This window comes from Mirounga angustirostris, unplaced genomic scaffold, assembly GCF_029215605.1.
Source record: "Mirounga angustirostris isolate CCGP_5_RB_7025 unplaced genomic scaffold, mMirAng1.0.hap1 SCAF_8, whole genome shotgun sequence".
Classification (NCBI taxonomy): Eukaryota; Metazoa; Chordata; class Mammalia; order Carnivora; family Phocidae; genus Mirounga; species Mirounga angustirostris.
This window is the reverse complement of record NW_026991716.1, coordinates 87879569-87895813: the sequence shown is the minus strand read 5'-3', so window position 1 is coordinate 87895813 and position 16245 is coordinate 87879569. Positions and strand designations below refer to the sequence as shown.

General features: G+C 31.4%; 1 protein-coding gene across 6 annotated transcripts in view; it reads right to left on the bottom strand.

Annotated features, from left to right (window-relative positions):
* Nucleotides 1-16245, bottom strand: part of GRIK2 (glutamate ionotropic receptor kainate type subunit 2) — a 668588-nt gene that overhangs the window by 157216 nt on the left and 495127 nt on the right. For all 6 annotated transcript variants that reach the window (XM_064597923.1, XM_064597922.1, XM_064597921.1 and 3 more), the window contains exon 12: nucleotides 13674-13897. In XM_064597923.1, coding sequence (XP_064453993.1) covers nucleotides 13674-13897 — 224 coding nt within the window. The remainder of the gene's footprint in view (nucleotides 1-13673; nucleotides 13898-16245) is intronic.

Genomic DNA, 16245 nt, shown 5'->3' with positions numbered 1-16245 from the left:
TTAGGTTTTATGAATGGGAAATACATAAGGAAACATATTTATCATATTGTGATTTATATAGCTAATACTTAGTGATACATTGATGGACGGATGGGGAGAGAAAGAGACAGAGAACTGATAGACCCAGCTGGAATAAATTTCAAACAACGAACAACAACAACACAAATCATGGTGTATTATCATTTAGGATCCAATCAGAATTTATATAATCTCAATTTTGTTATAAGCCATGATCATTGACAACACTCTGGGTGCATATTATCCTATGATTACAAAGACATAAATAAGATACCTTCATTGATTCTAAGAAAGGAATAAGCAACACTTGGTCTAAATTTGAGAGAGAGTAGCTGCCATTTATGAAGCTTTTATCTAACAACATTTTTTATTTGCAATAGGCTAAGACCTAAGCTATAATACTTTCCATTAACTACAAATGAGAATGTATAAGAGGAGCTAGAAGGCTGCAAACAAAAGATTAAAATGAGTGAATGCCTCGCAGGATGGACCATATAATCCTTTGATAATTGCATTTATTTTAAGATGAGCCATTCAAAATTGCTAGCTGTCCAACCTGCATAAAATGAGCAAACTAGAAATATGGAAATAAAAATGCTGGTTGTCCCCAAACAGGCCATTTTTATATCACTATAGTTGAGTTTTAGACACTCTAGGCTTACATGTGTGCTGAATATGCTTATTTTCTGGCTTTTCGCAATTATGCTACTTGTGCTCTATATAGAACTAGAACAATAATAACTATCATTTGAGGTTGTCCGATATGTAAATGAGATTTAAAATACAGTGACCTCCTTCAGTCCTGCTTACAGAGTGTGGGTCATAAGGTAGACAAATATGACTCTAACAGAAAAGATTACAACCTCATAAAATATGTAGCTTCAAAATATTATAAGTTTAAACTCTACCTAGAGTGCTGATCATTTATAGAAGAATAGATAACTAATTTCATCCTTACAATAAATACAAGATAAAGTATCGACCATTTTATAAAATACTTCTTCCTTTAACAAATAAGGTAAAATTACTAATAAAACTGGAATTTATTGAAGCCATGTGCTTGCTCTCAAATCATAACTTGTCAGTATGAAAAAAGCTTTATTGCTAGGTTTATCATTATTCCAAAATAAGGTCTTTTTGCTTTTTCCAAATATCTAATTTTCTTAAAACTTTCAATAAATGCAGGGGACTTTTAAAATATTCAACGTCTTTCTGACAATTGTAAATCTTGATTTTATAACCAAATTCACAAATAAGTAATAATGAGTTGTCCTGAGACCAGGCATTTTTAAATGAAGGTTAATTTTTGAAATTCCATAACGGAGTTAACAATTTTTCACATTCACTATTTTATTTTTAAATAAAGAGGAAAAAATGTCCCATGGCCAAAAAATGTGTAGAAAATGCTGAGTTAAACAAACACCCAAATTTCTTTACTGTAAAACTTTTCAGAGCCTTTAATCTGCTAATAGTGAATCTTTAAGAGGAGGATCTAGTACATAGTTCTCCTGACTTTCTTTAATCATAGAACTCTCTTGGGTTCATTTTTTCCCCCTAGAAACAGTTTAGCATCTGATGTTTTGTAAATACTGCCCTATGATATGCTATCATACATTTATCTTATATAAGTATTACGGAGCCTACTACATTTAACAATTTTTTGCACCAACTTCTTCATTACTTTATAAAAATTAGGGAAAACATTGTTGTACTGGATATTCCACATCAGAAATAAACCAGAAATGTTTTCTATGGGATTGAAAATTTGATGATACTAGAATAACAATTCATGCTTCCTGCACAAAACTAATTTGGTAAATTCATGTCTCAAGAATATAGTCAATATTCTAGAAATGGTGGCTGTGCAAAACTGGCCAGAAAGAAAGTACAAAAGACCGCTAACATATGAAATATCTACACTTAACTTTTCATACGTTTTTAAACAAGCATCTTTAACTTGTTTTAAAGAGAATGCCAGTTGAAAATAACTAACAGGAAGGAAATAGTCAGGCTACTCAGAAACAGGCACCCTGATAACAGATGAAGAAAAGGGAGAAAGAAAGCTTCAGAAATGTACATTTGAAATAAGAACTTTGAGAGAATTTCATGCGTGGCTAAACATTACTTCACAATTTAATAAACCCTGTGGCAGGCACAGCTAATTCATACGTGATAACATCGCTCTTACTTACAAAAGAACTGAGCCAGCAGTATACCCAGATAAAAGAAACATATCTGCATCCTCTTTTTCTGCTAGGAAATAAAATAATTCGAGCCAGTAAGATGTAGATAAGAAGAAACGTTCCTTTCCGAAGTAAAGGGCATTGTCTTTTGTCTTTTGCTTTTCCTTTCTACCTTCTTCCTGCCTGAGACACGGATAGGATGCCTGGCATTGCAGTGACCATTTTGCAGTGTTGAGGATAAAAGCCTCAGTCTAGGAACAGTGTAGCACACAGATAGAAGGTGCCAAGTTCCTTAACATCACCTTTCAGCCGTGGTTTCAGTCTTGCCCTGCCTACCTTTAGCCTCCATGAGAACAGTAAACCTCCTATGTATTTAATAACTATTTAGTCAGGTTTCCTGTTACCTACATGTGAACCTATTCCTACTGACGTAGGCTCTGAAACTATTACTGAACTTTCAGGGGACATTAACTCATGTATAAAATATTATTACTGAATGATCTTGGAAAATTTTATTCCTTTATTCCTTTCATTAAAATTTTTTATTAAAAATTACAAGCAAGGAAAACCATTTCATAGTTAAAAACTTCCCATGTAAAGAGTTGAAGACTTCAAATTTAATGATAACATCTCAGTAATTCAGAAAATACTAGAATCCACAAGGACTCATTCCATGAGATTGTCACTTAGCTTAAGTTTTTCTTAGTGTATATTTTCTTTTCCCTAGAAATTTTAATATGCAGTTAACTTCAAAAAAGTCATGCTAATTGTTTAGATATCAAATTATTTTCACGAGTGAAAGGATTATTTGGTATTTACTTTAAGTTTAGAATTACCTCAAAGATTCTAATTGTATTAATAAAAATCCAACTCTGTAATTTTGCTTTAAGGCTCCAGAACCTTGCCATTACCTTCCACATATTTTTCTGATACATCCTGCATATCTGTATAAGCACATCCATTGGGCTACCTGCTATTCACTTTTATGATATATGCTTATCCTTTCATTTGAACATGTTATATATTAGCAGTATTCTGGAGCCAGCTGATATGCTCTAAGAGCCCATTTTGCACCTATCTTTCCAACTCCAGATTCAGTAAGACTCCATTGGTAGCTTGATACTTGTTATATTGGTAATATTTATACCACAAAAATTGTCGATTGCTGCAAATCAGATTCTCTCCTTGCTATAGCAGTCATTAAGCCATTACCATCACATTACTGAACAATATACACCATTTATATTAAATTTTCATGCCATATGTTGCTCATTAATTAACCTTAGCATTGTTTAATTGGTAGCTTTAGTACCAGAAGGTCACCAGATTTACACAGAATGAAATACAAGGATTATCTGTATATGAATGCTACAATAATATGCTATTGAACATATTATTTAATAGATCTAAATGGGTTGAAAGGGTTTAATGAGATGGTAGCAATGATCAGTTCCACAGATTTGTAAATTTATTAATGGCAAATTTAAATTGTGATCAATTTTCATTAAAAATATAATCTTGAGGAAAACTAAACATTACTATCAGCTACAGATGTATAACTAGAAATAATATAAGTGTTTTCAAAATGTAAGACTTCCTCTTAATTCCCATTTAAAATTTATATTTGACATAGGAAATTAACTTCAACAATAGGTTGATTTCAGATCCATATGACCTATTTTTATCCTAAGTGATTTTTTAAATAACATTAAGTCATAATGGTATACTGTAACTTATTCAAATTTTAAACTACCCAGGATTGTGTTTATTGTTATGGAATAAAAAAGTCCTTATTATAATCATCTACTGATCATTTTAAGACTCCTGAAGGAAAGGCATTATTTTTGTTGCCATAAAATTAGGATTTAATTTTACAAAGATAAAATAAAAATACATAATTCTGTATTTAAAGCTGGAATCTATTTTTTAAACTATGCAGTAGATTTTATATAATCTCATTAAATAGTGACTAATACAGTGTTTTAAACAACTAATTGTCCAGATTAAATTAAGAGTGGCTTTAAATTGGGAATAATAAGGAAAATGTCCCACATAGCAACATTGCATAAGAAAGCATAGGTTTGTCCTATCAATAATTTCTTACCAATATAGCTGTTTGTTTGCAAGTGAAGAACCAAACATTAAAAACAGTTTATTTTTAAATTGGTTGGAACATACTTTACATTTAAAAGAATTCTTTCTTAGACTTCGATATCAGAAGCAAGTGTTTAGTTGGCAACACACTTGCTAAGCATTTTAGAGCAGTAAGTCCAGTATTAAAAAGCTCAAGGCAGACTGTCCTTAGGTCAGTCAGGTGGTTATGTGGTTTCTAATACTGGAAAATGAAACAGACTATGCTTTTAGAAAAATGGATGCTCAATAAGTAAATGACGTTATCAATAAGAACCTGAAGCTAGCATTGGAAAGGTAGCATCTGAATTTCTAACATCACTTGGATGTTTAAATTGATAGCTAATATGCAAATATCTGGATTATAAAAAAATACCAAACCAGCTACCATGAACATGCAAGGCACATAAGGTTTTTTTTACTCACTGAACTTTTAACTATAAAATTAATTTTAATAAGTTTCATGAGGTTTAATGACTTTTGGGCTTTCTTTTCTTCCAACTAAATATCTTCTGAAATTATACTCTATTGAATCAAATATACCAATAAAATATTTAAAAATTAAGTGTATGTACTTCATATGCAGTTTAGTATCTAAAACAACTGAAGTATGTTTGGAAAGCATTCACCGTTTTTGTTTTCAACTCAAATATCTGAATTAAGAAACATCAACACGAATGTTTTAAAATTTGGGGCAGGAGGAATATTTTAAGTATAATTTTTAACATCTTCATGATTGAGAAAATTTGAAGCTTTAGTTGAAAATGGTAGTGATATGAAAAATTTGAAACCAACATACATTTACCTGAATGTGAATATTGATTTTGTATCTCCTTCAAAAACAAAATTTTCACTATTTTCTTTTCTTTCTTTCTTTCTTTTTTTTTTTGGTAATCTCACTTTAGTAATACCATTCCAAAACATATCTTCAGTCAGTCTGGTGAATTGCTAAACTCATATTCAAACACACCTCCCAGCACCCCCTTTCTCAGTACCAGTAATAGTAAGGAGAGCAGGGAAACACTTACCTAATTTTATTATGTTAAAATAATATTCAGGTGCATATTCTGAACCAACTTAGATGACAGTTGTAGCCCTATTCTGTTTATAATGTTTATCATGCCAGTAACATTCAAACCTATAATTTCACCTTTGCTTCAAATATTAAGTCCATTAACTTAATAGGAAAATCTATTGTAAATTCATTCCCCTCATTTTATCATTTTAGAGTAATCAGACAGGGGCACATAAAAATGGGAAATATTTTTAAATAATTAATTAAAGGTTAAACATGTTTCATAAAGAATAGCAGGAAACTAAGTTATATCCAGGCTGGGGAGGGGCAGAGAGGATTACCTTCTACATATTTTATAAGGCATTGAAACTAAAATTATGTTTCAAACCAATGTACATTGGACTAAAAAGAAACAATTACTATAGTTTTAAATGCAGATGTGTATAATTACTTCATTAATAAGGCTTTTGTCATAAAGTTTGTCAGGTTAATTTCTAGGCTTCCATACAAAACTCTAAAAGTATCTCTAACAGAGATAACTTCACATTTTAATAGTGTTCCTCTTTATGTAAGAGTTAACTAGCAATATTCAAAATTACAGGTGTTGAAAATCAATAGAATAGTTTGTGTTGTCATTTTGCTAGTTCTATTTATATACAAGATAGATATCAAGCACTTAGTATTTAAATATCATATTGAAATTCCTATAGCAATTTGAGAGACAGATGATATTTTTCCTAAAAAATATATATATGTATATATACCCAACAGGATTGATATGAAAACAATTTAACTTGAAGGATGTAATTATGTAATGGAATGTAAAAAATTATAGCAATTAAGGTGCTGTGACATGCTCTAATGAATGAAGTTACACTGGTTGATGACACTATACCTCCTACTCATTAATTATTTGGATAGAGTGCATTATTTTACATAACATGAAGAAATAAGTCATAAAGTACTACTAAAAATTACATCCATACATTGTCATTTAATATTAATGACATTTTTCCCACACCCATGAATTATGAAAAAATCAAAAAAAATATCAATAACATTTGAGTCTCTAGAAAAGCTCATAATGTGGTGCAATTCTTTGACTATATGCAGCTAGTAATTTTCGGGGGAAGAAAGTGAGCATTCCTAGAGAACTGGCTTAGAAAGCAAATAGGTTTATATGTTTATGAAGCAAATCTGCTCATGTGTGGCTTGCTAATGTGTTCTGTTTAGGTGCCTAAGTGATTGGAAATATTTTTTAAGCTTTCTTATTTGCAAATCTAAAGAGAAAGACACATTTCTTAAGTGCAGCTAACTGAAGTGATTCTTTCAAATTATTATAAAACAACATACTGCTAACATGTAGTACAAATATTTTATATGGGATTTTTTAAAAAAATATTAATTAAAAAGGTAGCCAAGCTCTTGTTTTTCCTAAAATCTTAGAAGGAAACATGAAAGGTGAATTTAACATGATAGTCAAAAGAACAAAGTGATTCAGATTTCTTTCCTGTTTTCTTCTAAATCTGTTTTCTTTAAAGAAACTTCCTCCCTATAATAAATTAGAATTTAAAAAGTAGAATGCTAGCATTAAACAAAGGGAAAATATTTCTAACCTCATTTGCTAGGAGTAAGGGGGTGTGGTTACGTATACCTATTCATTCCTTACATCAAAATGTAAAAACACACAGTTACTGAAAAAAGAAGCTAATAAATTAATGTCTCCATGGTTCTCAGATAAAATCTGGCCACTGTTGACATGCAATTTGTATTAGTTTCCTTCCTTTTATCTTTCAATGATTTCTTTCACATAACCCACCAACCCAGTACAAAACTACATAGGAAAATGTCCATCTGACAGAACTCTTACACCAAAGAATCTACAGCAAAAGAACAGCTTTATCTAGGTTAAAAAAAAAAAAGTTATTAATTTAGGTGTCAAGCTTACTATTAAATTTTTACTATTAAAAATATTTTACTAAAAAAAATTGACCTATTTCTCTACAAGTTTCAAGACAACTGCCTTTTTTTGAGCAGAATGCCCTCAATCATTGTACAAAGACATATATGTACACACACACATATGTTTCTATATGTGTTTATGTTTATATATATGTATGTATATATACACATATATATATAAACCCTAGTTTCAGATTGCAAAGAATTTTCTTAGGTGACTGAGCCCCCCAAAGTCTGAGGGGACTATTTTTCTGGGGACTGTAGAAATAGAGAAGCACAGTTTTGTTTTGAGAATTAACACATAAAAAACAAGTTGGGAAGATGGCTTCTTACAAAGAATTCACAGTACTCTGCTGCTATGGGAGAAGTAGCTATCTAGAGACTGCAAAATAGGGAAGAATAAGTGTATCACTTGATAAAAAATGCTTGGTTCTCTTTATCTTGTTGATTCTTAAGAGTCATCTCAAAGAATTTCTTTCTTATGGTTAAAAAGAAAACCCTAAAAAAAGGAAAGAAAAAAACAGAGCAAGAGAAACAGCCATTCACAGTATCGTTCTTGTCTTTTCAATCTGAATTAGCTAATAAGAAGTATATGAGACGTGGTGGCAACTGCTTGATGACACCACACTGCTTTTCCAAATCTTCCAAAGAAAAAAAGTAATTTTTTACAAGAATACCGCTTCTCATCAGGACGTGTGTGTGTGTGTGTGTGTGTGTGTAAAGCGGAATTACATATTCCATAAAGGATTCACTAAAAACAGTGGTGTCGTTTTTGGTAGCAAATATAAAAGTTAATAAACATTCATCTTCAAGATTTTAGCATTCTCAAGTTTCTTAACGTGACTCTATATGCTGTAATTTATTAAAATTAGTAACTGTGATTTACTGAGCTAGACACTGTGGAACTCCCAAATTGAAACATATTATAGTTCTCAGAAGTTCATTGGCCAAGATATTTATTGAGTGGACACACTTGCAATGACTAGACAGAGAGGCAGCTTTTTTCGCCTCTAGAAGTCTTTGAATTCAATTTGGCGATGGAGGCGAGGAAAGACAAGGAGGCAAATAATTTATCCACAGGGTCTGAAAAATAAAAATGGGCTATCAAACTTCTGCTATTGTTGTATTTACTTTTGCCCTAACAATCAAAAAAAATTATGTCAAAAAATACTTTTGGAAGAGATCAAAACTTCTAAAAGGTATTCAAGCACAATCAATTCATCTTTAAAAGAAAATGTGAACAAGCATTTGATTACAGACTACCAAAAAAAAAGCACTTTAATTTTAAATTGTTTTTTCTTACTCAATTATTTCCAAATTTTTTATTCTTGTAAATGTCTAGCATAATTATAAAATTGAGAGGTGGAAAATATGTTTATTTTTTTCTTAACATGATTGAGATTCTGTCCTTTATCCTACACAGATAATTTTAGTCAAAATCTCCATTGTCTCAATTATCTAGATACAATATTCTCCATAAGCTAAAAAGAAATCACCAATTCAACTTACTTTCACTTAGTTTGGTTCTATTAATTATACAAATGGAATTTTTTTTTCTGGGTTAGTGACTCCATGCCTATTTTACAACCATGAACATCAGTGGAACCACTACAAATAAAGAGGTAAATTATTTTTTAACAGATTTACCAAGTAAAACTTGTGGAAAAAAACTATTAATGTAGAAGTAACCTCATTTCCTAAGGAAATGTAGTTTGAAAGTGCATTTAGTTTCAATCAATGGTGACTTTTAGGTCCATAATTGAGGTATTTGTTAATATAATCAATTTTGATAATCACTTTCATATGTGTGAAAGGCACACTAGCAAAATAATATTTCCAACCAAATTTTCATTAAATTCTAGGAAAATTGCTAAATGGAAGGAGTAATAACAGATAGGGTTTCCTGTAATTTACTTAAGTAAAAAAATGACTAAAAAATAAAAGTAACATATATCTAAAATTATGTAAAGGTAAAACTGAAATGGTTTTCTAGTAAGAGGTGGGGAATTGGTGGCAAAAGCACACAACAAAGTTGGCATTTCATTTCAGTGTGACAACAGTCTTTTGGACAGCATATTAGTTTAACATTGAACATCCCACCAAAACAGTTATCCATTTCCAAGTGTGTAATAATTCATTGTTGCTCTTCACTGTACATTAAATGTCACCCATCACTGTGACAAGAATATAAAAGCTATTGCACGCTAGTCGGGAGCCTAGATCAAAGCTGTTGATGCAAGCACTTTGGACATGGTTTGCTATACTCAGTTAAACCATCAAAAACACTATGTTGAGAACATCTTTACCTCTGAGTACCAAGAGAAATACAGAATATTTCTATAAGTAGAACTTTCAGTAAGACAATAGCCTTGTCATCTTGTGACCGCCGACCATGTTAGTCTCAAAATGTATGTCAAAACAGTCCTGGTGGTCACTGTATTAATAAACCCTCGAGCAGATTCTAGGTAGACCATCTCCTGCTCTCTAATCCAGTAATACAATAGATGATACTCTAATATTCTAAAAAATTATGCAAAGTAATTCAACCCCACAAAATACAAGAAACTCCTATATTCTTTTTAACCTGGAAAAACTAATATTATGTACTTAACACATTGAATATTCTTTGATTTATCTTTACTAAGAAAGCCAGGTTAGTCAATATCACTTGCCTTCTTTTCCTCTTTTCTTATATTTGATCATATTCACTTGCTCATTTAAGTAGCCTAAGAAAATTCTGTGTAATAGTATTCTTACTAAAAAAAAAAAAAAAAACTGGTATAATATTACTTTTCTTCTCCAGTTTATTTGTATTTAATTTTAAAATGTCAATCTCAGAATAAAATATGCAATATTAGTATAAGCTTAGTGAATTATTACTAAGGTTCCATCAATCCTGTTGGAGGGAAATATGTACAGCATTATGCGCTTCTTTTAAGTCTGGTCCTCAGTTATGCACCTCTATACCAAACTACAAAGAACTGTAGACCAAGATTTACATGCTGAATTTCAAAATAGCTCTGGTCTTGTTAAAAGCAAAAAAAACCCAAAAAACCAAAAAAACAGCTCTAACATTATGGGCATTTAAATTGATTCATTTTTAAAGAGTGTCTACTGCATCAGTTTATCTGTTGTTTAATAAAGGAAATATTTGAAGCAAGGTGAAAAATACCTCTCCTTCTGAGTATAAAGGGTGGATTTCCTAACCAGACTCTTTATATGACTAAATGCTATCTCTGTACTAATATATCTAGATCAAAGGAAAATATAATAGAAAGAGAGAGGGAAAAGGTTTAGGGACAAATATGATTAAGTGCAAGTTTGTCACGTACAAGATTTCTTCCTACTTCTCTGTCAGCCAAGAGCTATGGTTAGGATATCCGGGATAAGGCCATTCCATGTCCAGAATGCCGAACCTCAGGCTCATCTTTACTGTCAAGTAAGAGTTCTCCACTAATTCAGATAAGCATGCTGATTATGTCATTATGCTATAAACAATAATGCAACTGTTCGTAAAAAACCATAGCTTATAAAACCATACCAAGACAAATAAGACCACATATCTCTCAATACTGGTTAAAAAAAAAAAAAAACTTAGAACATTTGTTAAGGCTTTGTTAGGTAATTTTTCTTATGCAATAAGGGTGAAGGGAAATTTTTAAAAGCCATCACAATAACAATCTGCTTTTAAATTTAATTTTAGAAAACATAAATTCCAACAATTATGATCAGTACTTAATTTATTATAAAATTTTGTTGGCATGGTATTATTTTAGAACTTCATGATTTTCAGTGAGAATGAAACACATATCTGAGAATTTTTTTAATGTAATTTGTCTTTTTTCTGTAATCATTATGGAGAATAAAGACAAAAATATACATAGAGATAAAGAAGATGCCACATTTATTTTGACATCAATAATAATGCTAATAAGTTCATCAGTGATCTCTATACGACATAAGATGCAGTCCTCATCATAGGTTAAAAATCAAAATACTATATTTATTTTGAATTGATAACAAAGATCATAATGCCACTTAAATTAGGAAGGTAATTAAGTTCTGCAGTTGAAACTTGGCCATTTTGTCTGCATTTGCACGTCATGAACTTCTTTCATGGTAATAAGAATTCAATACCATATCAGAGTGTATTTTTTTATTGAAGTAAAGTAGATTTTAATTTTATAAAGTTATTTAGCTTTGGAGGTTCAGTTTAGAAGTTAAATGGACTCTATTCAAGAAATTTTCTTTTAACTTGAGTTTTTAGTGTGTGGTTTTTAAATTTAGCAATATTTATACAAGATTATTTTAATACTGAGAATTGAACAAAATATTTCAGAGACAATCTGCAAATGATATGTTTCATATTGTGTATTATTTACCAAAATATCTAATATTATTTCTTACTTAATATAGGATATCTAACATTGTTTATTATTTAGTAGAATATATGAGCATTTGTCCATAAATGAAGATATTATACTTAACTTTTGAAACTGTATGAGACTGTTTTCACATCATTGAATAAGATGCTGAAATAGAATCACTTTCAAGTCCATTCATTTAATAACTAATAATAAAATATAACAGTAATACTCTAGAATTTAATGACACTAAAAAATGGCACACGAGTTAATGTTATATTCTCAAAAAGAATGACATGGAAGTATTTATTCTGTGTAAAATTAGTATGGGTTACAATAATTATACAGATGTTATATTATTATTTTTTTGATGGTTTATCAAACTGAGAGTTAAATAAATATTTTGAAAATTAGATGAGTGCATAGCCAAACCACATGCCTCTATCTGCAAATGTACTTTTAAGCTGGGAAAGAATTCAGATGTTTCAGTATTTGCTTTTGAATGTAATCTCAGAAGATTTGGGCTCAGAAAATTAGTAATATCTGAAATTCCTAATACGAATTTGAGGTAACTCAATAGTCTCTACTTAAGGTCCCCTGGAAACTACAGTAGACTTAATTCAGCTTGATTGATGCCTACACAATTGCCTCAGAATGGTCTCAGGACATTTACCCTTAAGTTTTGATTTTATCCTTCCTGGGAACTTTCATTAATTTGATTAAGAAGGAGCAGATATACCTGCAGACAGGAAGAAAGGCTTTTTGTATACTTTGGAGTATTTATTTTTCTGTCTGCCTGTGGGCAGGCTGTAGAGTTCTCCAGCCATTGAATTATTTAAACTGTAGTCCTTGAACTTGTTTATCTGAAGACATATAAAACAGGATGGTTTATATTGGTCACTATAAAAAAATATGTAACCGATGCAAAGATGTTCAAAAATGAAAAGGTTGTTTTATCTTCACAGATATGGAAAAAGCTGGAGAGCTAAAAATTTATGAACTTCATACTCCAAATTCTCAATTTTGGGGGAAAATTCTAAACTTCAAATAAAAATTTTACCATGATCTACCATTCAGCTACAAATGCTATGTGTACACATTGTTCCAATACAAATTTTCCGCCAAACACAAATGATAATTATCTGAAGGACTCATGTGTTAATATTAAACCAATTAGGTAGAAAATTATGAATTTGCATGGCATTTATACGTAAGTATCAAAAAAAATCGGTGTATAACTATAAAAAGGTACATATATCAAAAATACTATGTTACTTCTAGAAGTGATTTCATTCCCTTTTTAACTGAATGAACTAAGCGTTTTTTTACTGCTAGTAACAAATACATGACTTCATTGAGAACAGGATATGTTCAAGAAATGATAAATATCCTTAGTGGTAAATTTATCAGAAGAACCTATACAATAGCATTGAAAAAAATAACCCTCTTACTTAATATTTAATTTTGATGATAGAGCAAAAAATACTTGTAGTTATACATTATATTTATTTTGTGAAAAAAATGAGAAATTTTATGTGGAAAATAATGGTAGTCTTTTTATAGTTAAAATGCTTATTTTTAATTAGCCCTGGCTCATTAAAAAAAGCCTCCTTTTAAATTTTACCACTTAGGTTTTTTCTTATGACTGATTTATTAGTTCAAATTAGTAAAATACATTATTGTGTTCTCTGGCTCAAGAGAAATCTTCAAAATGAGGAAATAATTTTTATGGACTAATTATTTGGACTGCTTTTAGATGCTGATTAAAAAGAGTAAACTCTACCAAACCTATAGCTTACTGACACAACCAGCATGCATTCTGCCCCAAAAGGCAGCGTAGTATATTTTAATAAGTTATGTGACTCTTCAAAGTTCATTATTCTTCAGTACCCCAAGGGAGATAAAGAAAAAGAAAAGTAAAATCATTGTGACTTTTGACAATTATTAGTTGGAAAAAGGAGGTAACAATTGCCAAAAAAATCACAAAAGTGAGCATGTTACCTGGCTATGACAAAGAGCACACAACTGACACCCAAGTAAGCCAGCAGAATATACATCCAGATATCAGGGGAGAGAGGATTCAGGAAGGAGAAGACGCCTGGGTTTGTACCATTGGGCTTGCGGTACAAAATACTTATTCCAAGTGTCATAAAGGGCTTGGAAAAGTCGATGACCTTCTCTCGAACGTAGGTAATAGCCAGTGGGGCAACTGCAAGGTCAGCTTTCTGTAGAGAGAAACAGAAGAAAAGGGGGGAAAATTGGTTTTAAGTCTCAAGAACGAAGTCAATATCCAAATCAAACAAAACAAATACTTTACACTTGAAAATTGTCTAAGTATTACGTTAACATTTAAAGCATTCTTGACTCAATTAAAGCATCTGCTTTTTCTGCTACTCATTTCTTTGTCCTTCTAGATTAGCAAACCAGAATTTATTGCCATAATAGAGAAAGAAAAAAAGCGCACAGAATGAAAAAACTGAAGAAACTATTGTACATTCAGTACCTGAATTATTATGCTATGGGATCTTATAATTATTTTGAATCTAAACTTAAAAAAACACTTAATATCAGTTATTACTTCCTAAATACCTTGGTCAGATTCTAAATAGTAATAATAATAATATCTACTTCAAATTATTTAGGTGATAATCAAGAAACATGTTTTCCTGGTTATAAAACTATAAAGTACAGTTCAAAGATTTTAGTCTTTAAATAGTTAACATTTTGAAAATCAACTTTTAATGTGATTGTGTTTACTGCCCCTGAGTTCTGTTTCTATCCCTCTAATTTGTTTTCTATTATTTAATGAAAGTCCTTGCAGCTTTGCCTAAATCGCATCAGGAAATGAGTTTTTCAATTTTCACAAAGTTGCTAATTTTCCACGGTAGCTTAAATATGTTAAATTACTAATGCTCTTCACTCATCATGTTATAACCATCTGTCAGGATGAACTTCAACTCCAATATATTGAAAGAAATAATTATAATGTTTTAAAATAATAAAGGCATCTATTCCCATATATGACAGGAAACTATATTTCTACATTCCTTTTATTTTCATAAACACACTGGGATTTCAGAGAATAAATAAGAAGTGCTCCTTGTAGTGAGCTACAGAAAAGTGTACAAAATAACGAAATTGGGCCTCCACAGTTTCCTACCGCAAGGACTGTTGGAGAATTTAAAAAAAGAAATTCTCGAAGAAGCTAACTTTGTTGACAATATTATTCTGGGTATGTGTGTGTGTGAGCATCTGTTTGTTGGGTGTATATGGGGAAGAGGGAGCAGTCAGATGCCTGAATAGAGTATCTTTGAGTAGCAGTGGAGAGAGAAAAACATTTCTCTAAAAAGTAGGAGGGGGAAAAAAAACAGGTCTTTAGGGCCCTGGAGAGGATATCATCATATTTCATATTCATAAATCAAAGAAAATATCAATTTAGCAATCATAATTGTTAATGTCCTTTAAGTATCTGCTATGCAACAGGCACTGTGCTAAGAACTTTACATGCATTGTCACATTTAATCCTTACATAATCCTACTATTATTCCCATTTTCAGGTAAGGAAACTGAATGTATGAGAAGTCAAAAAATTGTTCATGGTCATAGCGCTAATTGAGCATTGGAACCAGGACATAAACACCGAGCTTTTGGAAACTAAACCCAAAACCAACCATGATATGCACCTCAGAAGCCAGAAATGGAATCATGGAAACATTCATTCATTCATTTATTAAGGAGTTCGTAGAGATGGAAAGGGGAATATATAGAAGCAAGGACAGAGATGAATAGATTACAGTCACTGAGAATTTCGAGGGTTAGGTGAAAAGTTTATACAGAATATTTTCCACAAGGAAGAGATAGCAATTCCTCTAAGACAGAAGGGAAGGAAGTACAGATGGTTTGAAAAAGCAAACAAGTTTGTTAGGGAAAGAAAGTAATCATTTAAGAAACAAAGATTCTAGTAAAAAACGGACAACATGAAATGGTGGTTTGTTCCTTTGTAACCTCCCTCATCCTAGGCACATGAAAAGCAAAATTTTACCACATGTAAAGCATGTAAGTGAATATGATTTAAATTGGTAAAATATTTTAAAATTCATGATCAGTGTCAACAAAACTTAGGAAACAATTAAAATAACATATGTTAAGACAAAACTACTACATTATTCTTAAAAAGTTGTTTAATAGGTATGTATTAATATGACTGACTAGACATACACCAAATTTTATTTAATTTTTTTAAAGATTTTGTTTACTTATTTGACAGAGAGAGCAAGAGCACAAACAGGGGGAGCAGCAGAGGAGAAGGAGAAGCAGGCTCCCTGCTGAGCAGGGAGCCCAATGCAGGACTCGATCCCAGGACCCTGGGGTCATGACCTGAGCCGAAGGCAGACGCTTAACCATCTGAGCCATCCAGGTGCCCCAACATACACCAAATTTTAAAGATTTAAAGAGAGAGCACGCACTCATGCATGAATGGGGCAGAGGGGCAGGGAGAGAGAGAATCTCAAGCAGACTCTGCGCTGAGTGCAGAGACAGATACAGGGCTCGATCTCATGACCGACACAGGGCT